The 17,299-nt window shown below is 38.6% G+C and overlaps 1 protein-coding gene across 1 annotated transcript in view; it reads right to left on the bottom strand.

The window, feature by feature from the left end:
- Positions 1 to 7,129: 7,129 nt before the first annotated feature.
- SHLD3 (shieldin complex subunit 3) overlaps positions 7,130 to 17,299 on the bottom strand; it is a 30,750-nt gene continuing 20,580 nt past the window's right edge. The window contains exons 5-6 of the mRNA XM_006170423.3: positions 9,218 to 9,345; positions 7,130 to 7,471 (exon numbers count right to left, since the gene is read on the bottom strand). Of these exons, the coding sequence (XP_006170485.1) occupies positions 7,375 to 7,471; positions 9,218 to 9,345 (225 nt within the window). The 3' untranslated portion in view covers positions 7,130 to 7,374. The remainder of the gene's footprint in view (positions 7,472 to 9,217; positions 9,346 to 17,299) is intronic.

Raw genomic sequence — 17,299 nt, 5'->3', positions numbered from 1 at the left:
ATTTAAAAAGTAAATAAATAAATAATGTCTAGATGAGGGGAATAAGAGCTAGAGCCACGTTCTTTTAACTGAGTTGCAGTCAACCCCAAGGATAAATGAGGACTTTATAATTTTTTTTTGTAAAGAATTCACCACTTTTATCTCACTTCTGTCAAATAACACATCAGTCCCAAGAACTCTATGAAAATAGAACAAAGAGAACTGGAAAGAAATAGACTGGCAGTATTTGTTGCACCCAGGCAGCAAGTTCACAATGCAGCCTTGTCTGTCTTGAGAAGTGAGGGACCAGCAGGTGGTGTGGTGGTTAAGATGCTGGACTCCCACATGACAGACCGCAGTTCAAGTCTTAGACCTGGGTGCTTGAAAAATCACACCAGTCATTTGTGTGCTTGCCCAAAATCCCAGGAGCATGGAGGAGAAGGGATTACAGCATGGCCATCCCCCTAGGGAGTGATTTCTTTCTGTGTGTCTCTGTCTCTCTAATGAGCACACTAGCCCTTTGGCAAAAACATAGGGGAAAAAAATTGAGAAGTGAGATTGTTTCTGTGAGAACACTTATGAAATGAATGCAGACTTTTTGCAGAAGGTAAATCCATTTTGACTGTTTTATGTATTTGCCTGTGAGGACTTACTAGTACTAGTTTATGTGTTAGGCATTTTCCGTAAATAGAATTAATTGCCTGTATCTGCAAATACAAAGGTCTGGCCAAAATGTATTTAAAGCAAAACATAAACAATCAAAAAATATTTTAGAAATGTTGGTGAGGATCCCCATGGGTGAGCTTGTGGTTAACCTCCACTTGGTGGCTTGAAAAACACACTGGAGACATGTGCGTGCACAAACCTGAAATCCTGACAGGATGGTGAAAGAGAGGGGATTGCAGCATGACCAGACACCACTCAGGGGGTGTTGTCTCACTCTGTTCTCTCAGAGCATATGTGCCCTCTGGCAAAAAAAATTTTTTTGAGAGGTTTTTGCTATTGGGCGCGTGTGCTCGCCAGACAGACAGAAAGCAAAAATCACCCCCCAGGGGGGATGGTCACACCACAATCCCTTCTCCTCCATTCTCCTCTCGGGATCTTGGGCACACATGCACATGTGCCCGGCGTGAGCTCTAAGCCACCGGGTCCGGGATGCGAACCGCGGTCGACTACGTGGGAATCCAGCAACATAGCCATTACGCTAACTGCTGGTTCCCATCCCTCTGGCAAAATTTTCAAAAATAAAATTAAAACTATATATGTAGGGGCCGACAGGTAGTGTGGTAGTTAAAGGTGCTGGATTCCCACATGGCTGATTGAGGTTTGAGTCCTGGACCTGGTGACTTGTTTCCTTGCCTCCCACCCCCAGTCTTTCTCTGTTCCAATTTTAAAAAATAATAATGACAAATGGAATTAAATTATTTTTAAAAGTAAATAAATACATATGTGTTAGTGTATAAATTACCTTTTTTTTTTTTTTTTTTAGATTTTTTACATAGGGCATGTGTGCTTGCTAGAGAGAAACAGAGAGGGAGAAAGTGAAAAATCACCTCCTCCCCCAGGGGGTGACCATGCTGCAGTCCCTTTTCCATTCTCCTCTCAGAATCTCAGGGGTTTAGGCATTCATACACATGCATCTGCCATGATTTTCAATCCACCAAGTCTGGAACTCAAACCAGGATCAACCATGTAAAAGCCCAGCACCTTAACCACCACGCCACCTGCTAGCCCTAAATCATCATATTTTAAAATATTAGATCGTCAGGAAAGTCGTGACATACTTTTCTGTTTTTCTGTGCAAAAATGTGTCATGACTTTCCTGACAACGCAGTATAAAGTTTTGCTGTCCCAGAAATAGAAATGTTTAATCATTAGTCAATCTAATTGTTTATTTTTGGTCTCTCTCTTCTAAGTAATAAAAACATTTTAAGGGTGAGGGGACCAGCAGTTAGCATAATGGCTATGTCACTGGACTCCCATGTAGTTGACCACAGTTCGAGTCCTGGACCCGGTGGCTTAACCTCACACCGGGCACATGTGCGTGCATGCCCAAGATCCCAAGAGGAGAATAGAGGAGAAGGGATTGTGACGTGGCCATCCCCCTGGGGGGTGATTTCTCATTTTCTGTCTGTCTGTCTGTCTCTTGTCTTTCCAGTGAGTGCACACGCCCTAAAGCAAAAAAAAAAAAAAAAAAGACTATATGGGGCAGCAGGTACAATGGGAATTAAGACATTGAATCTCTTATGACCTACTATGTACTTCAAGTTCCAGACCCAGTGACTTGAAAATCACACTAGGTGCTTGTGCATATGTGCCCAAAATCCCAAGAGGAGAATAGAGAGAAAGGGATTGCAGTGAGGCCATACTCCTGGGGGATAATTTCTTGCCTCCCTCTCTCTGGTGAGTGCATATACCTTGTAGCAAAAAAAAAAAAAAGGAAAGGAAAATAATTTGACTATCAACATAGGGGTTTATTTTTCTCTCAGTTCTATCTCATTGATCCATGTGTTCGTCTTTATGTCAATACCACACTGTCTTTGTGTGTGTGTGTTTCATTTTTTTTAATTTACATTTAATCTTTATACATCATTATAGCATATGACATTGGTTCTCAAAGCATAAATAGATTGTATGTCAATTAAGTCAAAGATAATTACGCAATAAAAAAATACTTTGCCCATCATGAAGTACGTCTCAGAACAATCCAGTTGAGAATACTATACATGTCATCATCAACAGTTAATAAGCCATATCTGTTTCTCACTAACGTCCTGCCTCTCTATTGTTCACTTGCTATCTTTCTCTATCCTCTTCTCTTCACCTCCCCCCATGCCCTGCATGAGTTTTAAGCCACTGGGTCCGGGACTCAAACCACAGTTGACGCTAAATGCTGGTCCCTCCACATTTCATTGACTCACAAAATATTTTAAACTAAAACTATGGATAAAACTAGAATCTAGTTACAAGTGCATTGTAATTTTCATCTGAAACATTTTAAATTAATTAGTTAATTTACATTCATTCCCCTAGCATTGTCACAGTATACAAAATGTGATTTCCCATCCAGAATATACTGCATAGTGGCTTAATCGTACATGTTATTGTCATTAATTTTCCATTTCTAGTTTCATATATATACATATTTTACCCCTATTTCTCACCCTCTGCCATTTCCCACCCTCTTCCCACACTATCTTAGGTGTCTACAGTTGTTTTCCATTCCTTTTTTCCCCCACATTTTATTATTTCACAAAATTTCTTAAGTAATCATAACTACTTTCAATAGCAAGTTTAGTTGGTATGTACATATCAGTGAATACATGTTTATTTTTAGGTGTGAAACTCTGAGTAGAATGAATATACTATAAGGTAACACCTAGCTGATGCTATAAAGCTTACTATGGTCATTAAAAAGGTATTTTTTTAATATATTTTTAATGTTAAGAAAAGCTGTTTTAGCTTTAATAAATCAAAGAAATACTAAGGAACTTTACTTAAAACTTAAGGCCAGGAGGGATCAGCAGGTGGCATGGTGGTTAGGGCGCTGGACACTCCCACATGGCTGACCACGGTTCGAGTCCCAGACCTGGTGGCTTGCTTTCTCTCTTTCTTTCTCTCTCTCTCTCTCTCTTTCTCTGTCTCACTCTGGTCAAATTAAAATAAATGAATAAATAAAGTTAAAAAAAAAAAAAAAACTTAAAGCCAGGAAATGGGTTAGGATTCTGTTCAAATAGTAGGTACCTGAACCTACTGGCAGCTCAAAATAAGACAAAAATTCTTAAAACTGGAAAACAACGCCTAGAAGAAAATCAGCAATGTTTTAGTCAAAAGTCATAAAATGCTATTTCACCAGTTCAGTCTTCTTTTGTGGTCCAATCTTCCCGATTAAATTCTGGAATATAATATTCAACTCCAGGCATGTCTCTATGATTAAGTTGGCCATTTCTTAGTTGTTGAACTCTTACTTCCATGTGTCTGTATTTAATTTTCCTGGTATAGCACTCCCTCGAAAACTTCTTGGAGATCTGATCTGGTGTTGGTAAATTCTTTCAGGTTTGTTTCTCTCAGAACATCCTTGTCTTTTTTCCCCATATGAAGGATAATCTTTCTGGGTACAGTATTCTTTGGTTGAAATTGCTTTTCCCTTAACACTTTGAATATATTTTCCCATTCATTCATCACTCTCATTATTTCTGATGAGAGGTTAGCCTGATGGGATATCCTTTGTAGGTAACTTTCCGTTTCTTTCTTGCCGATCTTAGTATCTTGTCTTTGTGGTTTTGGGCAGTCTGGCTATAATGTGTCTTGGAGAAGATCTTCTCAGGTTGATTCTACTTGGAGTCCTCTGTATTTCTTGGGACTAGATTTTTTAGTTCCTCTCTAGGTTTGGAAAGTTTTCCTGCAGGATTTTATGGAATAGATGATCAATGCCCTTATGAGTCTCTTCACCTTCTGGGATACCAATTATTGAGATATTATGACATTTGATGGTATCTAGTATTTCTTGTATATTATTCTCATTTGGGGGCCGTTTTCTCAGTCTTAATGGTAGATATTTCTAGGCCAGCGATTCTGTCTTCTACATCTGGAATTTCATTTTCTGTATGATCTAGTCTGCTTTTAATACTTTCAAGGGAGATTTTGACTTCCTGTATTATAGCCTTCACCTCTAACAGGTCCTTTTGATTCTTTCTTAGAGTGTGTAATTCCTCTTTTAGATCTTGCATGAATTTCCTCATCTCCTGGAACTCATCACTCCTTTCTCCTGCCTCTTCTGCAGTTCATTGTCTCTCTTCTCTTCCATCTCTGTTAGCTTTGTCATTGTGAATATTCTAGAATCCTTATCAGACATTTCCATGAGTTTCATTGTACTGTCTGAGGATGAAGAGATGTTATTCTTTTCCCTTGGAGGAGAGATATTGTCTTGCTTTCCCATATTTCTTGTGATCCTGCGGTGATTTCTAGTCACCTGATGGATGGTGCGTGTCTTCCAAATTCTTGAAGTTCAATCTGAGCATTCAGAGGCAAGCAGAAGGAGGTGATCTGCAGTCTTTCTTCTGTTCCATATTCACTCTTTGTGCATCAGATTCAAGGTGAAGAGAGGAATATTCTGACCCTAATCATATTCAGATGATTGGAAACTGTTCACTTGGACTTGCCTAGACACTTAGTGTGTAAAGGCTGATCAGAAAATGAGTAAAGATAAAGAAAAAAAGGAAAGGAATTAAGAGGAAAGAAGAAGAAAAAATAAAATGAAAAAAAGAGGATAAAAAAACATAAGATTATAATTTTAAAAAGCAAAAATGAAAACCACGCAGCACACACGCACACCGCATGAAACCAGCATTTCACAGCTGAAGTACCGTATCAATACCAGGATAGGCCTGGCTTGACTGGTGCCTTTCCTAAATGAAGTGAGAAAAGGCACCAATTAACACAATAAAGAAGAGGCTTGAGAGCCCAGAGAATACTTTACCTTAAAAAAAAAAATTAAAAGTCACAGGGACTCTTCCTCTCTGGGCTCGGACCTAGTTGGCAGCGGTATGGCTAAATGGACCAAAAAGGTTGTCATATTCGGTAAATACGGGACCCGCTATGGTGCCTCCCTCTGGAAAACAGTGAAGAAAATTGAAATCATCCAGCATGCCAAGTACACATGCTCCTTCTGTGGCAAAACTAAGATGAAGAGACGTGCTATGGGGATCTGGCACTGTGGTTCCTGCGTGAAAATGGTAGCTGGTGTTGCCTGGACCTACACCACCACTTCGGCTGTCACAGTAAAGTCTTTCATCAGAAGACTGAAGGAAATGAAAGGCCAGTTGAAGCTCCACAGACATTTGGAATATCACTAGCCTACAATAAATGGGTTAATTTATGTAACAGCAACAACAAAAAAAAGTCACACGCATACACAGCGAGACACAGACAGAAATGGAGAGAAAGAGACACAGAGCTATCTCTGCTCACTAGAAATGAGTCGGGAGGAGGAAGTTTCGGCAGAAAATCTTCATTTTTGGTCAAGGAAACCAATATTTCACAGTCGAAGTACAGTATATCAGGATAGGCCTTACCATGCTATCTGGATTACAATAGCATTTTACTGAGTTCTGAAATCAGGAAATGTAAGTACTCCAACTTTGTCATTCTTTTTCAAGATTACTTTGGCTAGGGACCAGCAGTTAGCATAATAGCTATGTCACTGGACTCCCATATAGTTGACCACTGTCCGAGTCCCACGCCCGGTGGCTTAAACTCACACCAGGCGCATGTGTGTGCATGCCCAAAATCCTGAGAGGAGAAGGGTGGTGAAGGGATTGCAGTGTGGCCATCCCCCCTCCAGGGATGATTTCTCACTTTGTCTTTCTGTGTCTATCTCTCTGGTAAGCATACATCCCCTATAGCAAAAAAATCTCAAAAAAAAAAAAAAAAAAGTCTCTTTTTTTTTCATTTAATAATCTTTGTGGTTTTCAGTGTACAAGTCTTTTGTTAAATTTCTCCTACGTATTTTTTTATGGAAGTTTTCTAATTTTATTTTTTATTATTTTTTTATTTTTCAAAACAAGTATTTACTATTTTAACTTACAGGGGAAACAAGTAAATACTGCTGACTTGATTATTTTACAAAGGTGACAAAAAATACAGAAAGCAGTTCTGTGAAACTAAACAAAACGTAGAACACTGGAGAATTCCTTCAGCTCTCCACTTCAGTAGCTGAAGATACCACACAGACTTGTGCGATGTCATCATATTCATATGTTCTCTTTAAGAAAGTGTCCTTTAGTCTTAAGCCAGAGACGCTTTGCAGTCCCTGTACTGAAGACAGTAGAGTAAGGGCAAGGCAGAGAGAGGAACTTGGATGGAGCTTCCCAAGCTGTCTTCCTGAAATGCCACACCAGTGGATAGAGCTGGTATTGCATATTTCTAAAACCAGGTCCATAGTCCTTTCACTGCTGCAGTTTGTTATTTTACAGGTAATATGAAAAGGTTGTTCTAGGTTTACAGTATCTGGGATTGCCTCCCAAGACAACCTAACGTCTCCGTAACCTGGAGCCATTCTTTGACTCAAGTAAATAATCTCTCATTTAAATACTTCTTTAGAAATTTGATAATGTTTATATTCACCTTAGTACTCTTCCAGATTTGTGTGTTTGTTGACAGGTCAGGAAAAATATTTTCTTTTGGATAAAAAATCTTCAAGTTTCATTATGAAAATGTTACATTAGCAATGAAAAATTTTCTGCTTTTATTTAACTTAATTTATTCTCACTTTAGAATGCTAATCATAAAACAATCTGAAAATATTGAGCTATTTGCTTTATTTGAAACTTGTTTCCCTTGTGTAAACAGGATTAACTGTACACTTCCAAGATGACAAAAGGGCATCTAAAAACTTTATACCATTGTCACAGACAATACCTGAAATTTGAAGAACTTTCTAAAATACATTTTTTCTCCACCCTGAGTTGTATAGCTCACAGCACACACCAAGCTGAAATAGAAAGATGTCTTAATGATTCTGAATCATTTTCAATTTTACTTTTTAACTGTAATCTAACCCATTTCCAATTTTACTCACAAATTTGGAAAACATTTATATCAATGATTTGAAAGTATAGACAAGTGAAATTACAGCGGGACAACAGAAGTTCCAGCAAATATGGATATAACTACACAAAGAAGACCTGATTAGTATATGAGACATAGCATTTTTGAAGCAAGAAGTCAGAAACTTTCTTTGAAAGGTGAAAATATATTACAAAATAAATTTCAGAATAAACAAACAATTGAATTTTAAAAACAAGTTTATATAAACTAGAAAAAATAGTAATTTAAAAGAAATTCTAGGGGCTTACCCCCCAGTCTAGAGGTTTAGAGGCCTAGATTCCACACAGCCAACTGTAGTCTGAATCCCAACCCTTGGCAGTTTGGAAAAATAGGCCAGGCATGTGGGCATGTATTCCCCAAATGGGGATGGAGAGACAAAGACGGTAGTGTGGCATGACCACAATGCTGCTGAGGGGTGCTTCTTTCTCCCTCCTTTTCCCCTACTTCTATCTCTGGAGAGTATACATGCTCTCTAGCAATTGTCTTCTCTCTCTTTTTTTTTTTTTTTTTAGAGGGCGCATTTGCTGGCAAGAGACACAGAGAGACAGGAAAGTGAAAAAGCACCTTCCACTGGGTACGGCCATGCTGCAACCCCTTCTCCATTTCTCCACTTGGGATTTTAGGCATACATGCTTTTTCAAGCCAATGAGTCTGGGACTTAAACTACACAATCAGTTTTGTGGGATCCAGACGCCTTAACCATCACAACACTGGGTAGCCCCACAATAGACTTAAATGCAACACAAAGAAAAGACTATTATAGGGGACCAGCAGGTGGCATGGTGGTTAAGGTGTTGGACTCCCACATGAATGACTACAGTTCAAGTCCTGGACCTGGTGGCTTGCTTTCTCACTTTCTCTCTGGTCAAATTAAAATAAATAAATAAAAAGTAAACCTACGCTATACTTTTTGACCAATGTAAAGCTTTGACAGACACTTCTGTACTCTCCTCACTCCATTTATGACTTTTGCCTTCAAATTAACTGTGAAATGTGTCCTGGCACATTTTATTCAAAGTGACTCAGATATTATGGTTTCTGGGCAACTGTCTTCCTTTTGGCTGAATAAACTCCTTTATTTTACTATTATACTTCAGCCTTTCTTTTGGGTTGACAAGACTTTTATACTGAAAGAAAAAAAAGAAAATTCCTACATTCAAATACATATTCAGCTAAGGAAAACAGAATTCGAGATTTCTTTTCACAGCTTGTCTTACTTTAGTTTTGTATTTCTGAGTTCTCGGGGTGGGGTGTATATACTCAGTTAAATATAGAACTGAAAACATGTGAATTTAAAAATAAATGCTATAAATTGCTAGTATTTCAAAAAGTAATAAATGTATTTTTAGACAGAGTGTTACCTGGGTTTTAAACATTTGCATAGTTTTTCATTTTTTAGTAAGATTGCAGATGCAAAAATGAAACTAGAGATAAATAATGATAAATTAGATTTCTTTCTTACAAAACATTTCATTTAAAGTTTGTTTCTGGTAAGCACATAAATATGGAACATAACATTCTTTTTGAAGTAGATTTTTTATGCTTAATGATAAGTGGAAAGAAAGCAAAAAATTCAAATAAAGGTATACATAAGTAAAAATCTTAGAAAACCAGTAAAATTAATCCTTACATGTGTGTTCCAATTTCCTTTACTTCATGGTGTATGACATCATCGATACAACAATCAGGTTTAAGTTCAGCTACTGCAGCATTGGAAGCTGAAAGATTTAAACGCTGCGAACTTGTCTGAAGATCAGCCTTGAAAGAAAGAGGTAAAAACAAACAAACAAACAAAACCCAAATGAGCTTGGTTACATATATACGGTGTGGAAGGGTATGGTGAAAAGAATAGGAGAATAAGAACAAAGGAAGGGGGACCAGCAAATGAAGTAATGGTTACATTACTGGACTCCCAGGTAATCAACTGCGGTTTTAGTCCCGATCCTGATACCTTAAAACTCACACTGGGCACATGTGCGTGTGTGGCCAAACTTCTGAGAGGAGAATAGAGGAGAAGGGACTGCAGCATAGCCATTGCCCCTGGGGGCTGATTTGTTGCTTTCTGTCTCTCTGGTGAGTGCATGGTCCCTATAGCAGAAATCTCTCTTAAAGAAAAAAAAAAAACAAAGGAGGGATGAAGGAGCAGATCTTCCTTGTGTAAACATTTCTACATAGCTCTGACGTGTAGAACCAACTATGCAACTGTTCACATACACACTCAAATCAAATCAACAGACCAGCCTTGGCGGAACAAACTGCTAAGACACTGCTCTGCAGGCTGGGATCACACAGGAGGTCTGGGTTTGATTCCTGCTCCAACCCAAAGGATAGGCATGGTGATATGTGCTGTGATCTCAACAATTCAGGGAGACTAAGGCAGAAGGATCTCGAGCTAAGGGTTGTTCCAGGTAACATGGCAAAAACTTGTATAAAAAAGGGCCAGACGTGGTGCTGTATGCCTATACTATTGCCTAAGAGACCAAGCAGAAGGATGCTCCCATGGTGAGAACCTGTCTTTGAAAAAAACAAAAAACAAAAACAGGAAAAAAAAATCAACCAGGAAATTGAATCTAAAATGGAATATAAAAATTATAGGTAACAAATGAACCTAACCCTATTACAAATAAAGAACACAACACACTAAGAGGCAGGAGAAAGGAAAAAAAAAAACAAACCTAACTAAGTCCAGCAAACATATTCTTAACTATAGTCTAATGCTAAAGACAAAGACAAAGTAATGGTACTGGGAGGTCCCATGGCACAGTACTAAAGGGAGCCAGATACCACATGGCTGACCTAGGTTCAAATCCTGGCTCCAGAGGCTTGAAAAACATGCAGAACGTGTGTGCGTGTGTGCCTGAGATTCCAGCAAGATGTAAAAATGGAGAAGGGACTATGCATGACCATGCTCCACTAGAGGGGGATGGAGGTTGCTTTCTCCCACTATCTCCCATGAGTCTACATGCCCTCTGGCAATTAAGGAAAAAAAAGAGAATGGTACACAAATGTTGTACTCTAGCTAGTACGTTTGCTTTTCCACAGGGACTTACAGTAGCAATTCTAAAGCCCTTATAAGACTAAGCAAAAAAATAAATACTGCTAACAAGAGACAGCTATCTTACCTTTGGAGGAAAAAGGTACAAATAAGAAAAGGGGGAATGCTACCATGAAACCATTGGTGTTGGATTAGAGTTGGAGGCATCAGTATTGACATATATATGTGTGTGCATGTGTGTATATATATCTATATATATATTTAGAATTATTTAATTTTTATTTATATTATTATTATTTTCAAATTTGCTATAGGGCATATGTGCAAGAGAGAGAGAAAGTGAGAAAGCAAGCCACCATGTCCAGGACTCGAACCACAGTTGGCCATATGGGAGTCCAGCGCCTCAAACACCATGCCACCTGTTGGCCCCAACATATGCTTTTTTAAAACATGTATACATATGTACTTTACAGAAACAAATACAGATTGACACATATGCATGTATTAGTATATAACATCAAAAGATTATCATTCAAAAACAATATCAGATGTCACGGGCCAATTAATTTACAGGAGAATTAGACAATGTCATTTAAGTCATTAACAGTGTGATCTCTTTTCTAAAGTAGCACTTCTCCTTGACCCAGTTACTTTCAATTATACTCCTCTTTCTCTTTCCTTTTGGATATTTATCATTCTGTCCTAACCAGAACTTTAAAAAAAAATTTTTTTTTTTGAGAGGTTTTTGCTATAGGGCATGTGCGCTCACCAGACAGAGAGAGACAGAAAGCGAGAAATCACCCCCCAGGGTGGATGGCCACACCGCAATCGCTTCTCCTCCATTCTCCTCTCAGGATCTTGGGCATGCATGCACACGCGCCCGGCATGAGTTTAAAGCCACTGGGTCCGGGATGCAAACCGCAGTCAACTACGTGGGAGTCCAGAGGCATAGCCATTATGCTAACTGCTGGTCCCTTTTAAATTATTTTTTAAAGGTTTTTGCCACAGGTATGCACTTGGCAGAGAGAGAGAGAGAGACAGTGCAAGGGAAAGTGAGAAATCACCTCCAAGAGGATGGCCATGCCGCAATCTTTTCTCCTCTACTCTCCTCTTGAGATTTTGGGCATGCATGTGCGCACACACACATGCACATGTGCATGTGCACACACATGGACACTTGGGCACGCATCTAGAATGATTTTCAAGGCACCAGGTCTGGGTCTCGAACAGCAGTTATCCATGTGGGAGTTCAGAATCTCAAACATCATGCCACTGTGCTGGCCCCAAGAAGAACCCTCCTTTTTTTTGGAGAGGTTTTAGCTAAAGGGCACGTGCACTCGCCAGCCAGAGAGAGACAGAAAGACAGAAAGCGAGAAATCACCCCCCCGGGGGGATGGCCACGCCACAATCCCTTCTCCTCCGTTCTCCTCTCAGGATCTTGGCCGCGCACGCACACGCGCCAGGCATGAGATTAAGCCACCGGGTCCGGGACGCGAAATGCGGTCATCTACATAGGAGTCCAACGACATAGCCATTATACTAACTGTTGGTCCCTCAGAACCCTCTTTTAATCTCAGTTTCTATCACATTCAGCTTTTACTTCGTTTGCAACACTTAGCACCATCTATCATTATCTTATTTATGATTCTTCTGTTTACCTGTTACTTTCTGTCTCCCCTACTGGAAATGCCTATGAAGGCAGGAACCTATTGTCTTCTCTTACTCTCTGCTATAGCAATGGTGCCTGGCACATAATAGGCAATTAATGAGTATTTGTTGAATAGTGAGTGAATGAATGAAGTTATGACAAAACTTCAAGGCAAATGTCAAGAAAAATTCAAAGAAAGCAAAGATCAGTATTAGGTCATGGAGACTAGTTTTTTTTTTTATTGTAATTTCTGATTTGCGTGTCATCATTGTACATCTTTGTGGGATATGGTATAATTCTGTTTTTTTTAAAGGTTTTTTTGCCATAAGATGCGTGTGCTTGCCAGAGAGAGACAGACAGACCGTGAGAAATCACACTCTAGGCGGGATGGGCATGCCACAGCCCTTTCTCCTCCATTCTCCTCTGGGAATAGGGACATACATGTGCCCAGCATGAGTTTCAAGTGCCAGGCCCAGGACTCGAATTATAGTTGGGTATAAGGGAGTCCAGGGCCTTAACCATCACACCAACTGCTGGCACTGATTAGTGGAGGTTTCTACATAAGAGCTGGGATTCTTCAATTTTTTGTTTAAAAAAATTTTTTTGTAGTTAATTCTAATCTAATATTCTTATGCTAGTCACTTTGAAATGGGATTTTTAAAAAAACAATTATTTTATTTACTTTATTTTATTTTAATTTGACCAGAGAGGAACAGAGAGAGAGACAGAGAGACAGAGAGAGAGAGAAGGAAAGTAAGAAAGCAAGCCCCCAGGTTTGGGACTTGAACTGCGGTTGGGCATTTGGAGTCCAGCGCCCTTCACTATGCCACCTGCCAGCCCCTGAAATGGGATATTTTTAAGTGGTGTCTGTCATTAGATTTAGTCATAGAACAGTAGCTCACAGGGCCCGCAGGTGGTGTAGCAAAAATATCTCTCTCTAAAAAAAAAAAAAAAAAGCTTTTTTTTTCCTAATAGAAAAATGTGCATAACTTTTCTGACGAATATATTGGGTATTTACTATGTACAAGATGCCTATTTTAAATACATTACTCATTTAATTCCCCCAGTTTCTGCAGTGGGTCGTAATACTAGCTCTGTATTATAGAAAGTGAAACCAAAGGCACAGAAAAGTAACAACTTTCCCGAGGTTATACAAATGATAGGTAATGGGACCAGTAGTTAGCATAATGGCTATGTTGCTGGACTCCCATGTAGTTGAACATAGTTCGAGGCCTGGACCTGGAGGCTTACACTCACACCAGGCGTGTATGCGTACATGCCCAAGATCCTGAGAGGGGAATGGAGGAGAAGGGATTGCAGTGCGGCCATCCCCCCTGGTGAGTGATTTCTCGCTTTCTGTCTCTCTGTCTTTCTGGCGAGCACATTGCCCTATAGCAAAAACTTCTCCAAAAAAACAAAAAATGGAAGACAAAAAACAAACAAACAAAACAAATGATAAGTAATGGAGCTGATATTCAAAATTTCTTAAACATTTTTTAAATTAGAGAAGAAAAAAGAAACATTCAAACCCACTGGCTTCTTGTCCAATGTTTTTCTATGCATCATTTTTGTAAATATTAATCATAACTACAATGTATATTATATACATTTGTCTTTCTTTCACTATTATAAAGAATGCTGCACTGAACATTTATTTCTTAATTACTGACTATGTGCCAGGACCTATTCTAGGAGCTGGAGATAGATCAAGTGAACAGAAAAGATCAAAATCCCTGCTCCTGTGAGGTTTATATTCGAGAGAGGCGTTAGGGACAATAATTAGCAATAAACAAACAAGAACATTATTTTAGTATGTTAGGAGCTAGTAAATGTCTGGAGGGAAAAGCAGTAGAGTAAGGGGCTGGCTCAGGACAGGGGAATGCAGTTTAAATCACAGAATAGGCTTCATGCTGCAAATTGGTATTGAGGTTGATTTGAAAAGGCAGAGAGGAAAAGGAGAAAGATGAATCATTCTAAGTAAATTAACAGAGCTAGCAGAACACCAGTGTGAAAGTTCAAGACTTCTTGAGAGGCCATGAAGAGTTCAGTAAATCTAAAGGGTTTGTATTCAAGAATAGAGAAAAAAATCATTAAAGACACGTAAAATAAGCTTCAAGAGAACAGAGACGCCTTGCCAGTTTTTATTTCCTGCTCTAACCCCAGTGTCTAGAATTGTGCCTGCATATGTATTTGGTGAGTGAATGAGTAAATGACTAATATAGACCACATGTTCTCAAAGTATGGTTGCCAGACCAAGAGAATCAGTGCCACATGGGAACATATGAGAACTATAAATTCTTGGGCACCATTCCAGAGTAAATAAATCAGAAACTCTGGAGATGGGGGGGGGTCCTATCATTTAGTTTTTTAATAAGCCCTGTAGATAATTTTGATGTGTTTAAAGTTTGAGAAATGCTGGTACAGACCACAAGAGTTGTTAACTACTTCGTTCTTTAATTTCATAGAATACAAGCCATCAATAGTTTTAATTTATTCAAAAATACTATAAAATAAAACATAATGAGAAACTGAAGTTTGTAAAATACGTAAAATAATGGAATGAAACTAATATCAAACATATTATCCATAAAAACTTGTTGGAAATAAATAATCTAAATCTACACATAAAAGGGTCAACTTGGTATCAAGGAAATCACACTCAAAGACTAACTCTTACATACACAGAAAAATCCCCACGGTCTTCAGGAAAAAGGACCAAATAACTTAAAAGACAAAAGAATTAGATTTGCACTAATCACCTAAAAAACAACATACATAAACAGGTAAAAAAGATGAAACATTTTCAAACACAAGAAAATGTAAACAAAATATCTTATATCAGCCAAACTGTCCTTCAAGTATAGAAAATATTCTTCTGGGTCCAGCCCTGCAGTCTGGTGACTAAGGGAGCCAGATTCTACATAGTGAATCGTGGTTTGAATCCTGTCCCCAGTAACTTGAAATATATGCCAGGTGTTGTACATGTGTGCCCAAAATACTGACAGGATGGAGAAATGGAGAAGAGGTTGTGGTGTGACCTTGACACACTGGAGGGGTGCATTTTTTCCTCTTTCTCTCTAGGGTATGCATGTACTCTCTGGCAATTACTAAAATAAAATAAAAACAACAACAACAACAACTCTGGGGCTAGCCAGTGGCCTAGTGGTTGCTGACATGGTCAAGGACTTGGACCAAGCAGCTTGAGAAACACCAGATGTGTGTGCATGCCCAAATTCCTAAAAGGAGGGAGAGAAGGAGGAGTCCATGCAGCATGATCATCCCTCGTAGTGAGTGCTTTCTCACTTTCTCTGTCTCTTTCTCTTGAGTAAGTGCATGTATCCTCTAGCAAATTAAACAAACAAAAAAAGAGGGCCAGAAGGTGGCGTGGAGGTTGAGGTGGCTGAATTCCATACTGGTAACTGTGTGGTCTGAGTCCTAGACACAGTGGCTTGAGCACCACATCAGGCATGTGTGTGTACATGCCAAACATCCCAAGAGGAGAATGGACAAGTGATTACGGTGAGAAAGCACTCCCTACTCCCACCCCCTCAGGAGGAAGAGAGAGACAGCCACACCCTAATCCCTTCTCCATTTGAGGATCCTCCCAGGATCTTGGGAATGCCCAGTGTGATTTTCAAGTCACTGGGTCAGTGCTTGAACCATGGTCAGCCAAGTGAGAATCTAGTGATAAAACCACTACGCCATCTGCTGGCCCCCAAAGTCATCTTTTAAAAACATGCCTACTATTGTTTTATTTGATCTTAGTAATACCGATACACCTTAAATTATATGCCTTTGCTAATTTTATTAATATACTTTATTAAAATAAAGTTAATATATATTGAATGCCAAGAAAAAAAAGTACATTCTCAAAAATTTGAAAGTCAGACCTTGTCATGATCAAATGCAGAGGTTGGCACACTTTTTTCTTTAAAAGGTCATGTAATAAATATTTAAAGTTTGCAGGTTATATTAAGTCTCTGTTGAAATTACACAACTACACCACTATAGCTGAATTCAGCCATAGATTAAAAAGAATGAGTTTGTTTGTCAATAAAATTTTATTTATAGACAGTAAAATTAGAATTTCATAGAATTTTCATGTAACAAAATGTTCTTTTATTTCTTTTAGATAGTTTGAAAATATAACAACTGTGGTCAGCCACATGGGTGCACAGTGCTTAACTACTGTACTAAGGGACTGGACCAGTGTTTTTCAAACCTACAGCTCAATGATCAACTCAAACTTATTTTAATTAGACTTCCATTCTGGCGGTGTTCCATTGATCTAACCTTACTACTTTAGGACAGCTCTGACAACTTCTCCTCTGAGAATATATCATGAATTTTCACTTTCTTTGCATCTTTTCTCTTTTGAATAAATTTCAAGTTGTTAACTGAATTAGCATATTCCATTTCTTGATTTCTAAACTACTTCAAGAGTTTCCTAACTGGCCCATTTCCTATAAACCATTCCCTACCATGTGTTAATGTCTTCCTAACACAAACTGACATTTTCTGCTTAAAAGCCTCCACAGACTGCTGCTCATTGTTTAAATAAAATAAAATAAAAAATACCAAAAGCTTAGCTGGCTTTCAAGATGCTCCTCTATATACTATACAGCTGTACCACCATCATCTGCTCTTATCAAGTGAATTCTATTTACTGTTAAAAGAACATATTAGGTTTCCCTATGTTTCTGCCTTTATCATGTCCCTCTTGCTTTTTTCTCTGCATCCTATATTCTTTCAAGAGCTTCTTGTGTCCTCACTCCTGCAGCAAATTTTCCCAATGGATGCAAACCCTAGTAAACTTTCATCCTAACTCGTTCAGATGGTACATTAATTACATGTATTAAACTGTTATTTAACTTGACTACTGCATTCGCTCACTGAACATCACCTTAAGGATGAGGAAAACCACCTAGGATATATTTTATAACTTTAGACATTAATTAATGTTCATTAGTGGCAAAAAACCTCTCCAAAAAAAAAAAAGATGCATGAAAAGAGGAACACCAAACAGAAGAATGATGAAAAGACTCCACAAGGAGCAGTACCTGCCTATC

This window comes from Tupaia chinensis, unplaced genomic scaffold (assembly GCF_000334495.1).
Source record: "Tupaia chinensis unplaced genomic scaffold, TupChi_1.0 Scaffold148350_1, whole genome shotgun sequence".
Taxonomy (NCBI): Eukaryota; Metazoa; Chordata; class Mammalia; order Scandentia; family Tupaiidae; genus Tupaia; species Tupaia belangeri.
This window is presented reverse-complemented; position numbering and strand designations above follow the sequence as displayed.